Genomic DNA, 16,751 nt, shown 5'->3' with positions numbered 1-16,751 from the left:
GTGTGTGTGTGTGTGTGGTGAGAGCACCTGAGGTCTACTCTGAGCAAATTTCCAGTATCTAATACGGTATTATTACCTATAGCTTTCATACTTTACGTTAGATCTCTAGACTTTTTCATCCTACATAGCTACAGCTTTGTACCCATTGACCAATATCTACCCATTTCCCCGACTTCCTACAAATGATATGTATGTGTGTGTGTGTGTGTGTGTGATTGAACATAAAAAAAATTTTTTTAACATTAAGTTTTGAGAGGCAGAGTGTGCGCACGTGCGAGTGTGAGTTGGGGAGGGGCAGAGAGAGAGGGAGACCCAGAATCCGAAGCAGGCTCCAGCCTCTGAGTGTCAGCAGAGCCTGATGTGGGGGCTCGAACTCATGAACCACAAGATCATGAGCTGAAGTTGGATGCTTAACCGACTGAGCCACTCAGGTGCCCCACAAATGATACATTTTTAATGAAAAATAACGTTTCCAAAACAAAAATTTAATGAGAAGAGTGACATTGCTTTACATTTTTGCAAATCTCATTAATGTATAGATTAATAGAGGACAGCTGGGTTCTGATTGCTGCTGTATTTAGCCTGTTGTATCATGTTCTGGTTGAAGTATATAAAGGAGAAAATTTGGCTTCGTAAGATTTGAAGCTGGAAAAGGGTAGGAGTGTTGTGAATGTTCTTTGATATACTATACCAAAACTTGACAAATTGTACTTTCTTAATGGAATCTGAAGCCAGATCAGTGAACTTTTCTTATTCTGTTACATTAAAATCCATTGGTCTGTTGTATTTCAAATGGATCTTTTATCCATACATGATCATAATATCATGCATTGGTCATTTGGAAAATGTTGGTTCACTGAATTATGTTGAGCTTCCACATGTGACACATTTCATTATATATCTCCACACATTATGTAGCCTCTGGAAAACTACACTCATGAGAGGAGAGTTAAAAAGGCACATAATGCCTTCCTACCTCTTGGAAAATACTTTTGGTCTTGTATGACCCTGAAAGGGTCCTGAATACTCCTAGTGTGCCTGACCCATGGAGTTACTTTAACCGTAGGTTAACTAACTGAAGGTAGTGACCAGGATTGCAGACTGCAGCTTTAATAATGGATAATCTGGAAATTATAATGGAATAGATTGTTGTACAAGCCCTAGTCTTAGAAACCATCTTATTGGTTTTTTATAGTGTTTTTTATAGACAAGACATTGTGTTGAGGTACTACTAAAGATATATTATGAAAAAGGATTCTTTTGCAGTAGTTTGTAGTCTAGCTGGAGAGGTTAAGACATAGTTTCATGAAAAGATAATTAATACAGTGTCCTCTGGTAACAAGTGTGACGTACAGTGCTGGGTAGAATGAGTTTTACATAGGTAAAGGAGAGAAGAGGCCATTTTTCTTGGGAAGAGAACTACAGTGCTCTTTCAGATAGTCATTACATGAGTTGGGCTACACTGGAAAGTTCATATAGAATAATTAAGGTAGGCTTACAAAATTAAGTTGCAGTTTATATTTTTATTCTTACATTGTTGCTCAATTTTTGTAGGATTGTACGGTTTCCAGTATTTTTTATAGGTTCTTGTTTGCCTTTTTAAAGACTAGTTCACTGTTATGTGGGTAGGATAGATCTATCAAATATCTATCAAAATGTTACCATTATTTGGTAGATAAGAAAACAAGATTAAGTAAAATCTGCCAAGAGCACACATATATATGAGTAATATGTTATTTGCACATATTAAAATATATGTATACTCAGAGGAGAATAAAAAATACTTAGATTCCTTTCTTTGGGGAAAAATATATATGAATGCATATACATGGTATATATCTCCACTCAAGACTTTGTAGAACTATTTTAATGCTTCCTAAGGTGCCTTTGTGTACCTTGTGCTTGGTTGTTCCCTTATTGGACTGTTATAAAGATTAAAAAAAAAAATTTATAAAATGCCTAGCACCAGAAGGTGCTCATGACAGCTAGTATTATTGTTGCTGCTGTTGTAAGTTGTTCAGCTCAGAATTATCTCTAATGTACCAGTTTGATAAGACATCCAACTTCTCACTCTTCAGAGTATTCTGACATCCACGGGTGCCTGGGTGGCTCAGTTGGTTAAGCATCCGACTTCAACTCAGGTCATGATCTCATGGTTTGTGAGTTCGAGCCCCACGTTGAGCTCTCTGCTGTCAGCACAGAGCCCACTTTGGATCCTCTGTCCCCCTCTCTTTCTGCCCCTCCCCAGCTTGTTCTCTTTCTCTCTCAAATAGGTAAACTTAAAAAAAAGATTTAGAGTATTGTGATATCCGTTTGTTGAATGGTAGTAATTCAAGTGTTGTGGCCTCTGTTCATGGAGTGCTTATTATTGTGTTTCAGGCACTGTGCTAGGTGCTTTACATGCATTGCCTCTTTAGATCTTTACAACAGTTTCACTATGAGGCGTCCATTTTATAATGGGAAAAGTGAGGCTGGGAATGGTTAGTTGCTCAAGGTTCTTACTAGCTAAGAAGTTGTATAGCTGGGATTTGAACCCTCATTTATCTCCAAGGTGTTATCTTTTACCTTTCCATTTGAGCAGCAAGTTGAAGGCAAATTTTTCTAATGTAGTAGGGTTTAGCTATTTTTCAAAGGACAATTTTTTTGTTTGTGTGGGTGAGGGGAGCTGGATGGTGGTTATTCTCCCCTTTTACATGTATTGGTATTTGGATTCCAGAGTTTTGTTTTTTTAATGATTGAGTCATTTACTTAATTGCTTGATGAAATCATGGTCAAATAGAAATGAATTAAAGTTTTCAAGATCTCTTTTTTTCAAGGTGACATTTCACTATATTGGTGAGGAACAGTTTGTGGGCTTTTACAGCTTGTTTTAGGCCAAGAATTGACTTACTTTTACTGTCTAATACATTACTCTTTGATTGAATAATATGGTTATAGTCACTTTTGAAAGAGTATTGTGGCTTACAAAGCTTGTATGAGGAAAAAAATTCATTTGTACTGGCAGTCAGCCAGTATTTTATAAGCTACAATTTTCTTTTGAATAGCTGGTGGTTTGTAGCTCCATAATTTGTGGTTCTTCTGAACTTGTAAAAAGATTACACATATTTAAAAATGACCTTATCACTTCAATGTTTCAAGCAACTTACAACTGTCAAATTTTGTTATGTTATAGTGTACTTGTTTTCTTACTTAATTTTCCTGGGCTGAGAATGTTTTAAATTAATAATTTATGTAGTTTAATTACCTTCACCACTCCAAACCTAAAACCCAAAACTACTTTGGTAATATAATAGGCGTGGTTAAAGGCAAAGGAAATATGATTCTCTTTACATCAGTCTGCCAAATCCTTGTAGTATCCATGCTGTTCCATTCCTTAGCCACTGCTGCCCGGATGTGTTGAATTATGTGGTATGTGGGTTTGTTTGGGTGTGTTTAGTGTTCCTGCATGACATTTAGTTTTAAACCAGTTTTTGTGTTGCTGCCATTGTTGCTTTTTCACATGCAGGTGGAAAAGAGCACTTCATTTGAAATTCTTCATGTTCTGTACCCTGTTCTCATGGTTTGTGTGTAGGTAGTTAAATTTGTGAAAGTCATTTTATATCCTTTGATTTTAGGTTAAATCCTAAATGGAATATGGTAACCTTTTTTGCTTGAAAGATTTTAGAAAGGCAGATTAATTAGTTCCATTTTAGAACTTGTAGAATTTGTAGAAATTTCACAGATAAAAATGAATTTAGTATTCAACTTCTGACTCAAACTCGATTGCCAAGTAGGGACATTATTTAAAAATATACTGTAATGAACTGTTGTCTTTTTTTTTTTTCTTTATGTTTATTTATTTTGAGAGAGAGGGAGACAGACAGAATGACTGGGGAAGGGGCAGGAGGAGACAGGGAATCACAAGCAGGGGCTCATACCCACAAACTGTGAGATCTTGACCTGAGCCTAAACCAAGAGTTGGACGCTTAACCAACTGAGCCACTCAGGCGCCCCGAACTGTTGTCTTTCTTGAGCTAATTTTTTGAGTCTTTTATTTCTGTAAGGTGGTTGAGATTTGTATTAAAGTTCCATTTATTAGTGGAATGATTTTAGTAGCTAAGATTTTAGCAAATTGTTAATGGCCAAATCCTTAATGCTTTTTAATAATCTTGGCATGCTAATAAAAGGTTGCTGTTTAAAAGACTTGCTCTGCAAGATAGTCTTGATTGCACATTGTAATTACTTGAGAGCTTAAAAAATACAGATGCCTGGGTTTCATCTTAAGGGAGTCTTTTTTTTTTTTTTTTTAAGTTTATTTATTTATTTTGGGAGGGAGGGGCAGAGAGAGAGGGAGAGACAGAATCCCAAGTAAGCTCTGCACTGCCCGCGCAGAGCCCGACACAGGGCTCAAACTCATGAGCCATGACACCCACTGCTTTGGGAAATTTGTCAGCCCACCCAAGGGGAAATACTTGATTTTGAAGTATAATTATATCTTTACCTTTGGAGCTTAAAATACATCTTATTTTGAGATAATTGTAGGATCGCTTGCTGTTGTAAGAAATATTCAATAATAATTTCTCTGTATAATTTCATCATTTGAAGAATGTCACAAATGGAATCATATAATATGTAAACTTTTAAGATTGGCTTTTTTCACTCAGCATAATTCCATCAGATATCCAAGTTGTTGCATGGATCAATAGTTTTTTTCCTTTTTATAGCTGAATAGTATTCCATGGTGGGTAGGTATGTCACAGTTTGTTTAATCATTTGTTGAAGGATATTTGGATTGTTTTTGGTTTTTGGCTATTACCAATAAAGCTGATGTGATCATTAGCATACAGGCTTTTTTATGGTCATAAATTTTCATTTCTCTGGGATCAGTGCCCAAGAGTGCAATTGCTGGGTTGAATGGTAAATGCCTTTTTAGTTTTCTAAGTCACTGCTGTACCTTTCCAGAGAGGCTGTAGCATTTTACATCCTCACTAACAATGTATCAGTGGTTCAGTTTCTCTACATCTTCACTGGCATTTGATGTTATCACTGCTTTTTAAGAAATATTAGACTTTATTATTTAGAGAAGTTTTAGGTTTATAGAAAATTGAACAGATAGTGCAGAGTTCCCATATATACCTTCCTCTTTTACTGGCTTCCCCTTTTATTAACATCTTGTGTTAGCATGGTGAATTTGTTAAAATTGATGGATCAATGTTGATACATTATTATGTGCTAAAGTCCATAGTTTACTTTAGGGTTGCTCTTTGTGTTGTACATTCTGTGGGTTTTTGACAAGTGTGTATGTATCTACCATTATGGTATCATACAGAATAGCCTAAAAAATCTCCTGGACTCAATTCATTCCACCCTAACCCTGGCAACAACTGATCTTTCACTTTCTGTAGTTTTACCTTTTCCTGAATGTCATATAATTGGAATTGTACATATGTAACCTTTTCAGGTTGGCTTCTTTCACTTAGCGAATAGGCATTTAAAATTCCTCCATGTCTTTTGGTGGTTTGATGGCTCTTTTTCTTCTTTTGATGGCTCATTTAAAAAATTGCTGGATAATTTTCCACTGTATGGATGGATATATTGTGGTTTATTTATTCACCTATTGAAAGGCATCTTAGTTGCTTCCAGTTTTGAGAAGTTATGAATAAAGCTGCTATAAACATTTATGTGCAGGTACTTGGACATAAATTTTCAACTCATTTGGGTGAATACCTAAGACTGCGATTCCTGGATTGTATGTTAAGACTATGCTTAGCTTTGTAAAAAATTGCCAGATGTTTTTCTAAAGTAGCTGTACTATTTTGCATTCCTTCCAGCAATGAATTCTTTTTTATTTTATAATTATTTTAAAATATATTTTTTAGTTTTAATTTTATTTTTTATGACAGGGGGCAAAGGGGGATAGAGAGAGAGAGAGAGAGAGAGAGAGAGAGAGAATATACCAAGCAGTCTCCACGCCCAGTGCGGAGCCTGACATGGGGCTCCATCTCTAAAACATCATGACCTGAGCTGAAATCATGAGTCTGACACTTAACCAACAGACACTCAGGCGCCCCAAGTTATTTTTTATTTTAGCCATTTAGATCAATATGTAGTGATACCTTGTTGTGGTTTTAATTTGTATTTCTCTAATGGCAAATGATATTGAATATCTTTTCTTATGCTTATTTGTCATGTGTATGTCCTTTTCAGTTAAATTTCATGTTTTTGGCCCATTTAACAGTTGGATTGCTTGTTTTTTTACTGTTGATTTTTAAAAGTTTTATTTATTTATTTTCAGAGAGACAGAGACAGCATGAGTAGGGGAGGGACAGAGAGAGAGAGAGAGACAGAGGGAGAGAGAGAGAGAGAGAGAGACAGAGAGAGAGAGAATCCCAAGCAGGCTCCACTCCACCAGCACAGAGCCTAATGCAGGGCTCAAACTCATGAAACTGTGAGATCATGAGCTAAAATCAAGAGTTGAATGTTTGACTGAGCCACCCAGGCACCCCTTTACTGTTGATTTTTGAGAGTTCTTTATATGTTCTGGATAGAATTCTTACTGAATACTTGGTTTGCAGATATTTTCTCCTAGTCTTTAGCTTGTCCTTTCATCTTTTTTTTTTTTTTAAGTTTATTTTGAGAGAGACTGAGAGAGGCTGCCAGCAGAAGAGGGGCAGAGAGAGGGGGATAGAGGATCCGAAGCAGGCTCTGGGCTGACAGCAGAGAGCCTGATAGAGGGCTCAGACTCATGAACCCTGAGATCATGATCCAAGCTGAAGTTGGACGCTTAATTGACTGAGCCATCCAGATGCCCCTGTCCTTTTTTCTCCTTAACTGGCTGTTTCATAGAACAAAAGTTGTTTTAATTTTGATGAGGTCTAATTTATCAGGTTTTCCTTTTATGGATCTTGCTTTTCATGTCACCTCTGAGAACTTTTGACCTAACTCTATGTCCTGAAGATTTCCTCCTATAATTTTTCCCCGAACGTTTTTATAGTTTTACATTTAAGTCTGTGATCCATTTTGAATCCATTTTTTGTATAAAATGTGAGCTTTAGATCAAAGTTCTTTCTCTCTTTTTTTTTTTTTTTCGGTCTTTGGTATCTGATTCCTGCGGCATCATTTGTTGTAAAGGCTGTCCTTCCTCCATTGAATTGCTTTTTGCACCTTTGTCAAAACCCAATTGGGCATGTTTGTGTGGATCTATTTCTGGGTTCTGTACTCTGTTCCATTGAGCTGTGTGTGTCTATCCTGCCAATACCAGGCAGTCTTGATTATGGTAGCTTATAATTAGTGTAAATTGTGTGGAATGACTCCTCCCCTTTTATTCTTTTTCAAAATTGTTTTAGCAGTTCTAGGTCTTGTACCTTTCCATATAAATTTTGGAATAAGTTTGTGTCTAAAAATAACCTTGATAGGAATTTCATTAAATCTGTGGATCAGTTTGGGGAGACTTGATAGCTTTACTAGGGCTATCTTTACCACTGGGTTTTAATAGATTGGAATGAGATTAGAAAGAAGTAGTTCTGTAGAGAAAGTACTTAAACTGGACAGAGAGATTTGTTTGTAACTAACAAAATGTTAACTTTTTAGGCCCTCCCGCCTTCTTTGGTGCTATCAAAACACCATTAACAGAGCAATGGAAATGGAAGCAGTTGTTCATTTATTCATAATTGTATTCATTCAGCATTCTTTGAGTGTCTGTTGTAGGCTAGGCACTGTTCTAGGCACTGGAATTCAGTGGTAAATGAGACAGGCAAGGTCCCTACTCTCATTGATTTTATGTTCCTCTGGGGAAGTAGTAAGCAAATCAAGAAATACATCAGTTAAGTGCTATGTGGATAATTAAAATGGATTGATAATTAGAGTAGAGTGATAGGGTGGCTACTTGACTGGATGACCAGGGAAAGCCTTTGAAGAGATGTTGTTTATGGTTAGATCTGAATGTTAAAGAGTCAGCATTAGGAAGAAGAGGGAGAAGACTATTCCAGTAAGAGGGAACAGCTAGTGCAGTGCAGGGACACAATTGTTATGTGGGAGGAACTAAAAAGGACAGAGGGATTGGAGTATAATGAGCAAGAGGGAGAGAGAAGAAGCAGGGGGGTAGGAGAGAGAGGGAGAGGTACAGATACAGATGAATTTCGTGAGGGAGGCAATGACCAGACCAACTGGTACTTCGTAAGCCAGGGTGAGGAGTATGTTTTTTTGTTTTTTTTTTTTTTTTTTAAGTTTATTTATTATGGGAGGGGGGAGAGAGAGAGAATCCCAAGCAGGCAGAGCCCAAGGTGTGGCTCGAATTCAAGAACTGCAGAATCATGACCTGAGCCAAAATCAAGAGTCCGGATACTTAACCGACTGAGCCACCCAAGTGCCCTGAGGAGTATGATTTTTATTCTGAGAATGATGATAAGATGTTGGAAGATTTTGAATAAGGGAGTGAAAGGTTTGATGTTTTAAACGATGATTTGGTTGTATGGAGAAGAGATTGTATTAGGGGCCAGAATAAAAGCAGGAGGACCAGTTAGGAGGTTATTTCAGTTCAGGTGAAAGATGATGCTGGGAAAGGATTCAGGATGTATTTTAGAGGTACAAGTTGATACGATATGTTGACAGTCTGTATAGCAGGACTATTTTTTTTTTTTAAGAGTTTGGGTAGAAGGTTATGGTGTTTAGTGAGATTGGTGAGACTTGGGAGAGGAGTTGGTTTTGGGGGAAAATTTTCATAGTCCTGTTTTGATCACTTTGTTTTCAGTGATGTCAGTCAGCAGTTGGTAGAGGCCAGAATTACAGGTATAGTATGGTGATCTGTATATAGACGATATTTAGAGTCACGAAACTGGGATAGGCCAAAAGAAAGTATGATGATAGATGAGGGGGCCCAGGACAGGGCCTTTGAACACTGGAACATTTCAAGGTCTGGAAGAGGTGGAGGCAGAGCCAGCAAAGAGTAAGAAGGTTTAGCCTTGGTGCTGGGCTCTTTTTAGTTTGCCCCCTTGAATCCATTAACTTGATAACATTAAAGAAAATGCAGTATCCCTAGATTTCAGTGTGGTGGGCAGATAGTACTTAGAATTTTTTTCTTTTTAAAAATTTACATCCCAATTAGTTAGCATATAGTGCAACAATGATTTCAGGAGTAGATTCCTTAGTGCCCCTTACCCATTTAGCCCATCCTCCCTCCCACAACCCCTCCAGTAACCCACAGTTTGTTCTCCATATTTATGAGTCTCTTCTGTTTTGTCCCCCTCCCTGTTTTTATATTATTTTTGTTTCCCTTCCCTTATGTTCATCTGTTTTGTCTCTTAAAGTCCTCATATGAGTGAAGAAGTCATATGATTTTTGTCTTTCTCTGACTAATTTCACTTTGCTTAATACCCTCCAGTTCCATCCCCGTAGTTGCAAGTGGCAAGATTTCATTCTTTTTGATTGCTGAGTAATACTCCATTGTGTATATATATCACATCTTCTTTATCCATTCGTCCATCGATGGTATTTGGGCCCTTTCCATACTTTAGCTATTGTTGATAGTGCTGCTATAAACATGGGGGTGCATGTGTCCCTTTGAAACAGCACACCTGTATCCTGTGGGGAAATGCCTAGTAATGCAATTGCTGGGTCATAGGGTAGTTCTGTTTTTAGTTTTTTGAGGAACCTCCATACTGTTTTCCAGAGTGGCTGCGCCAGCTTGCATTCCCACCAATAATGCAAAAGAGATCCTCTTTCTCCACATCCTCGCCAACATCTGTTGTTGCCTGAGTTGTTCATGTTAGCCATTCTGACAGGTGTAAGGTGGTATCTCAGTGTGGTTTTGATTTGTATTTCCCTGATGATGAGTAATGTTGAGCATTTTTTCATGTGTCGGTTGGCCATCTTTGGAGAAGTGTCTATTCATGACTTTTGCCCATTTATTCACTGGATTATTTATTTTGGGGGTGTTGAGTTTGATAAGTTCTCTATAGATTTTGTATACTAACCCTTTATCTGATATGTCATTTGCAAATATCTTCTCCCTTTCTGTGTGTTGCCTTTTAGTTTTGCTGATTGTTTTCCTCGCTGTGCAGAAGTTTTTTATTTTGATGAGGTCCCGATAGTTCATTTTTGCTTTTGTTTCCCTTGCCTCTGAAGACGTGTTGAGTAAGAAGTTGCTGCGGCCAAGATCAAAGAGGTTTTTGCCTGCTTTCTCCTCCAGGATTTTGATGGCTTCCTGTCTTACATTGAGGTCTTTCATCCATTTTGAGTTTATTTTTGTGTATGGTGTAAGAAAGTAGTCCAGGTTCATTCTTCTGCATCTCTGTCGAGTTTTCCCAGCACCGCTTGCTGAAGAGACGGTCTTTATTCCATTGGATATTCTTTCCTGCTTTGTCAAAGATTAGTTGGCCATACGTTTGTGGGTCCATTTCTGGGTTCTCTTTTCTGTTCCACTGATCCGAGTGTCTGTTCTTGTGCCAGTACCATACTGTCTTGATGATTACAGCTTTGTAGTATAGCTTGAAGTCTGGGATTGTGATGCCTCCTGCTTTGGTTTTCTTTTTCAGGATTACTTTGGCTATTCGGTTCTGGTTCCATACAAATTTTAGGATTATTTCTTCTAACTCTGTGAAGAATGCTGGTGTTATTTTGATAGGGATTGCATTGAATATGTAGATTGCTTTGGGTAGTATCGACATTTTAACAATATTCGTTCTTCCTATCCAGGAGCATGGAATCTTTTTCCATTTTTTTGTGTTGTCTTCAACTTCTTTCATAAGCTTTCTATAGTTTTCAGTGTATAGATTTTTCACCTCTTTGGTTAGATTTATTCCTAGGTATTTTATGTTTTTTTGTGCAACTGTAAGTGGGGTTGATTCCTTGATTTCTCTTTCTGTCGCTTCATTGTTGGTGTATAAGAATGCAACTGATTTCTGTGCGTTGATTTTATATCCTGCAATTTTGCTGAATTCATGAATCAATTCTAGCAGTTTTCTGGTGGCGTATTTTGGGTTTTCCATAAAGAGTATCATGTCATCTGCGAAGAGTGAAAGTTTGACCTCCTCCTGGCTGATTTGGATGCCTTTTATTTTTTTGTGTTGTCTGATTGCAGAGGCTAAGACTTCCAATACTATGTTGAATAACAGTGGCAAGAGTGGACGTCCCTGTCTTGTTCCTGACCTTAGGGGGAAAGCTGTCAGTTTTTCCCCATTGAAGATGATATTAACATTGGGTTGTTCATATATGGCTTTTATGATCTCGAGGTATGTTCCTTCTATCCCTACTTTCTTGAGGGTTTTTAACAAGAAAGGATGCTGTATTTTGTTAAATGCTTTCTCTGCATCTGTTGAGAGGATCATATGGTTCTTGTCCTTTCTTTTATTGATGTGATGAATCCTGTTAATTGTTTTGCGGATATTGAACCAGCCCTGCATCCCAGGTATAAATCCCACTTGGTCGTGGTGAATAATTTTTTTAATGTATTGTTGGAGCCGGTTGGCTAATATCTTGTTGAGGATTTTTGCATCCATGTTCATCAGGGAAATTGGTCTATGGAGTACTTAGAATTTTTATGTGGAAGAATGGAATGGCTTCATCAGGAAAGCATATACATAGTAAGTGATTGAGTAACTACTCTGGGTCTAGCATAGTTCTAAAATTGGGGGATACAAAAGAAGTGTAAAATGTAGACCTTGCTTTTATTGAACTTTGATGAAATGAGGCAAAAAAGAATACTAATGTCTAAGCTAGTGTAGCTGCAGAGGATTTCTTAGAGGAATTGGGGCTTGAAGAATAAGTAGGACTTAAGTAGGCAGAGGAGACGAGCAAATCCAGGTAATAGAATAAGGTGTGGTGGAAAGGCAGTCAGCTTTTTAGTCAGAAGACTGTTTGAATGTGAGCTATATCTCTTAATAATAGCCTTTGAACTTGGTTGAGTCCCTTTGAACCTCTATTCCCCTGGTGGCATACCTGCTTGCCTCATAGGGCTGCTGGGAAGATAAGACTATGAGTTGCTTCACCTGTAATGGCAATGTACTCATTCTCATGTTGGATGGTTGGTTTTCAGGTACTCACTTTATTTATATGCTTCATAAATTCAAATGTTTCATCTAGTAATTTGTATTATCAAATATTTCATAACTTTCCATTAAAAATTATTTATGTGTAGTGCCTAGCTCAACATGAAGCATTCAGTAAATTGTAGGTGATAAAACCATTATTATTTCTCTGCTGTGGCTGTCAGAATTGCAGAGCAGAAGGAGATGATGATCTCTGCCATTCTAGAGTTTTTGCTCTGGGTGGTAAGTGATACTCATGTTAATGTAAGGCAGACCAAAAGTCTCCGCCCCAGTGCCTAAATTTGTGGTACACATACAAATAAAGAGGACAGTCTTCCTTGGGCCTCATTGTGGCAATGAGACTAAATGTGGCCTAGAAAAAAAAAGGTAAAATGTGGACAGTCAGGGAGGGTGGGATAGACATTCTGTATACTAAGAGGGCTTTTATTTTGTTTTATTTATTTTATTTTACGTGTAGTTTATTTTTAGGGGTAGCAAAGCATAAATGTTATTGCCACTGCTGAGGAAATCATTAGTAACACTTAAAAAATTCTCATTCTGGAACTTATGTAATGTTATAATGAAATTTACCTTTCTCTCTGTACAATTTATTGAACTTGTGCCTGCTCTCCAGATGGCATTATAGGATAGAATTTATTTTGGTAATGTCTTTTTTTTTTTTAAATATGGAGTTGCTTTTATGATATACCTAGGACTAATGTCTGTTAGGGGGTTTCTTTTTATGTGTCTAAATCACAAAGCCTTCTCTATGCTGTAAGATTTATTGTGAGAAAGGTGGGGCAGATTTCTGAAATTTCCTTGGGTAATCTCTCTTCACATCTTTAGATTATTTGCATCTCAACTATTTATAAATTCACATACATATGTGGGGTGCTGGGATGACTCTTTTTGTTTTGGAAAATAGTGCCATCAGAGTCCCTGTACAGCCTGTGTTGAAATTGGGTTGTGGTAATACAATGCACTGTTCTCTCTTGGTCACTGTAATGATTTGTAAATAGCCAGACCCTAGGTCATGCTTCTTTTATGCAGCTTTTTTTGGCTACTGGAAGTTAGATGCTTTTAATTTGCCTTTAAGGGAATCTAGGTTTAGTTGCATATCTACTTGAATACTGTGTATCACCAACTGGACTATAGGGAATTTTTGATAGCATTCTAGTAGCCTTTTTTATTGATACGTGACCAACTCAGTGAAATTGTACAGTAGCCTGATGAATTTTATAATTTTAGTAATAAAAGTTAACATTTGCTGAGTACACTTGTGTCATGCACTCTGCCAAGCTTATAGATTTAAAATTGCGTATAGAATATGTTTCATTTAAATATCACAACAACTCAGTGAGATGAGTATTGCTTTTTTTTTTCACTTTAGATGTGAGACAGACGTTAGTTTTCTATCCCAAGGTTACACACTTACTTAAGTAGTAGAGCAGGGATCAGGGCCTATTCTCTTATCCACTGTGCTTTACAGTCTTCTCAGATAATGTCTTCCTGGGAAACTGTCATATTGGGAATTTAATTTTAACTTTTATGTGTTACTTTGTGGGAGGGCATTCATTGTAAGCTTGTTAAGTTCCTGGTAGAGATTTTAATAGTTGTACCCGTTGCCTTGTGTGAGGGGTTTGGCCATTGTATTAGTTAAGTAACCCTAGCTGTTGCTTTAAAGCCCTGAAATACATTGCCTAAAACCTCAAACACAGTGTAGAATAGTCCAGAGCAAGTGTCCACGTCAGCATGTAGTTCTCCTTTGTATAGGCATTTAGGGCTTTCAGGCATTAGGGCCGGTGGGGATTCTGCTGTCTTCAATACGTGGCTTCCAAGGTTCTGCTTGGAAGTATAGGGCAAGAGATTTTCTCTTGAGCAGGTGAGGTAAAAAGTGCGAATACAATGTTGGCTTACTTCCATTGCTGAGGGCTTAGTTTCATTGTGTTGTGTAGCTGCAGAGGGATTGGGAAATATGATGGCCTTTCTCCTTGTTGACCCTAGGAGGTTAGAGGCCATTCTTTAGTATTTTGAGTATTTCATCAATGTTGAAGTCTTGGTGAAGTACATTTACAGTGGCAGAGTTTGTGATAATCTGATTTAGGGATTGGAAGCTATAGACTGTGGCAGAATGTTAAGTATTTGTATGGATGGCTTATTAATCAGAAAGTAAGAGACAGCTATACATTCCCATTTTATTTATTTTAAAAAAAAATTTTTTTTTTAATGTTTATTTATTTTTGAGACAGAGAGAGACAGAGCATGAACGGGGGAGGGTCAGAGAGAGGGAGACACAGAATCTGAAACAGGCTCCAGGCTCTGAGCTATCAGCACAGAGCCCGACGCGGGGCTCGAACTCACGGACCGCGAGATCGTGACCTGAGCCAAAGTCAGACGCTCAACCGACTGAGCCACCCAGGCGCCTACATTCCCATTTTAATATAACAAAGGCAGCAAGCTCATTCTGGTTGACTTATTTTTTATTATTTTTCTTGGAACTCTGTCTTGTTAAGCGCTCTATTCCTAAGTTATCTCAGTAGAGGTGACTTTAGTACAGATGAATTTTAATAGATGGAAGTAGCATGATCTAAATTTATTTTCCATATCATAGACTAGCCTTTTTGACATTCCTTATGGCTTTAATTTTGCCACGAATGGTACAAAGATCAGACAAAGAAATACCATTCTGTTTGCATTTGGTTGGTGACCTATAGCTCTCTGGGATGACATTGTATTTTGCTGAGGTTTCACCTTAAATGATCCAGTCTTTTCTTAGATTTTCAGTTGTGTGGTAAGATCTCAGTAGAAATATAGTGGGTTATAATCATAAATTCACTGAAGCCTAATTGAGGTCCTCATACAATAAGACTAGAATTCTTTGAATGCTTTTGTAATAAAAATACACTTACCCAGATCTTCTATAATCCTTTATTTCAACATATACACTCTGAATAAAAAGTCCAAAAAATAGACTGAATTAAAAAAAAGTTTATCCTCCAGCTTTTATAGCTTTGGGTTATGCGCTTTTTGGGAAATAACTTGTAGACTTTTGGCCTTCTACCACAGACCAGGAATGCAAACACGTGTACTGCTAAAATTCTTTTAGGGCCTCTTTATTTGCCTAAAACGGGACAGGACTGTTCAGGCCATTTTAATGAAGTCAGACAAAGTGAATTATAAAGTATGTCATTTGAATCCTGGATATAATGTGATTCTTTTTTTTTTTTTTTTAATTTTTTTTAACGTTTTATTTTTGAGACAGGGAGAGACAGAGCATGAACAGGGGAGGGTCAGAGAGAGGGAGACACAGAATCTGAAACAGGCTCCAGGCTCTAAGCTGTCAGCACAGAGCCCGACGTGGGGCTCGAACTCACGGACCGCGAGATCATGACCCAAGCCGAAGTCGGCCGCCCAACCAACTGAGCCACCCAAGCGCCCCTATAATGTGATTCTTATATTCATTTATGTTTATAACCTGAATGCCTAGTCCAAAAAAATTAGATGAGTTGGACAAATACAGAATATTTGAGCCGAGATGAGGCATTACATGCAATATTGCTCTTTAAAGAAAGGAAGGAGTCTAAAACTACAAAGGAGGATGGAAAGAACACTGGACTTTTAGACATGAGTCCAGGGTTTGATGGAGTCTGAGCCTTGCTGGAAAGTTGGTGACTTTGGGCAAGGTACTTCACCTCTTTAGGTGTTAGTTTTTCTCTTTGAAAAGTAAGGATCTTGTATTGTTACTGTATTTGTCATTGTATTTGGCCAGTTTTAGCATTCTGTGTTTCTTTTTTTTTTTTTTTTTTCAGTTTGATTCTTTTATTTTTTTTTTTTAAAGCAGGGTATAATTGACATAACGTTATTTCAGTTTCAGGTATACAACATAATGATTTGATATTTGTACATACTATAAAATGATCAATACAGGAAGTCTAGTTAACATCCATCATCGTACATAATTATAGTTTTTTTTCTTGTGATGAGACCATTTAAGATCTGGTCTCCTAGCTACTTTCAAATATGCAATACAGTATTGTTAGGTATAGTCACCATACTATACCTTATATCCCTATGATTTATTCATTTTATAACTGAAAGTTTATAACTTTTGACCCCTTCACCTGTTTTGCCCACTCCCCATCCCCACTACTGGTCTGTGCTCTATATCTGTGAGCTCATTTTTTGTTTGGCTTTGTTATTTCTTTAGATTCCACATACCAGTGAGATCACATGCTAGTTTTCTTTTTTTGTCTGACTTATTTCATTTAGCATAAGGCCCTCAAGGTCCATCCATGTTATCACAAATGGCAGGATTTCTTTTTTATTTTTGTGGCTGACTGATATTCGTTTGTGTATATATACACAATATATATATATATGTATATATGTATATATACACAAACGAATATCAGTATATGTATATCAGTATATCAGTATATATGTGTATATATATATATATATGTATATATATACCACCATTTCTTTTTTTTATTTTTATTTTTTATTTTTATTTATTATTTTTTTAAATTTTATTTTTTATTTTTAAAAATTTACATCCAAATTAGTATAAGTGAAACAATGATATTTTTTCTTTTTTAAAATTTACATCCCAATTAGTTAGCATATAGTGCAACAATGATTTCAGGAGTAGATTCCTTAGTGCCCCTTACCCATTTAGCCCATCCCCCCTCCCACAACCCCTCCAGTAGCCCTCAGTTTGTTCTCCATATTTATGAGTCTCTTCTGTTT

General features: G+C 37.1%; 2 protein-coding genes across 3 annotated transcripts in view; one reads left to right on the top strand and one right to left on the bottom strand.

The window, feature by feature from the left end:
• Positions 1 to 11,990, bottom strand: part of LOC124524714 (translation initiation factor IF-2-like) — a 32,285-nt gene extending 20,295 nt beyond the window's left edge. The window contains exon 1 of the mRNA XM_047097106.1: positions 11,914 to 11,990. Coding sequence (XP_046953062.1) covers positions 11,914 to 11,990 — 77 coding nt within the window. The remainder of the gene's footprint in view (positions 1 to 11,913) is intronic.
• STRBP (spermatid perinuclear RNA binding protein) overlaps positions 1 to 16,751 on the top strand; it is a 153,123-nt gene that overhangs the window by 19,619 nt on the left and 116,753 nt on the right. The gene's annotated exons all lie outside the window — the stretch shown is intronic.

This window comes from Lynx rufus, unplaced genomic scaffold (assembly GCF_022079265.1).
Source record: "Lynx rufus isolate CCGP_SWC_20201006 ecotype Redwood Valley unplaced genomic scaffold, mLynRuf1.p SCAF_10, whole genome shotgun sequence".
In the NCBI taxonomy this organism is placed as follows: Eukaryota; Metazoa; Chordata; class Mammalia; order Carnivora; family Felidae; genus Lynx; species Lynx rufus.
This window is presented reverse-complemented; position numbering and strand designations above follow the sequence as displayed.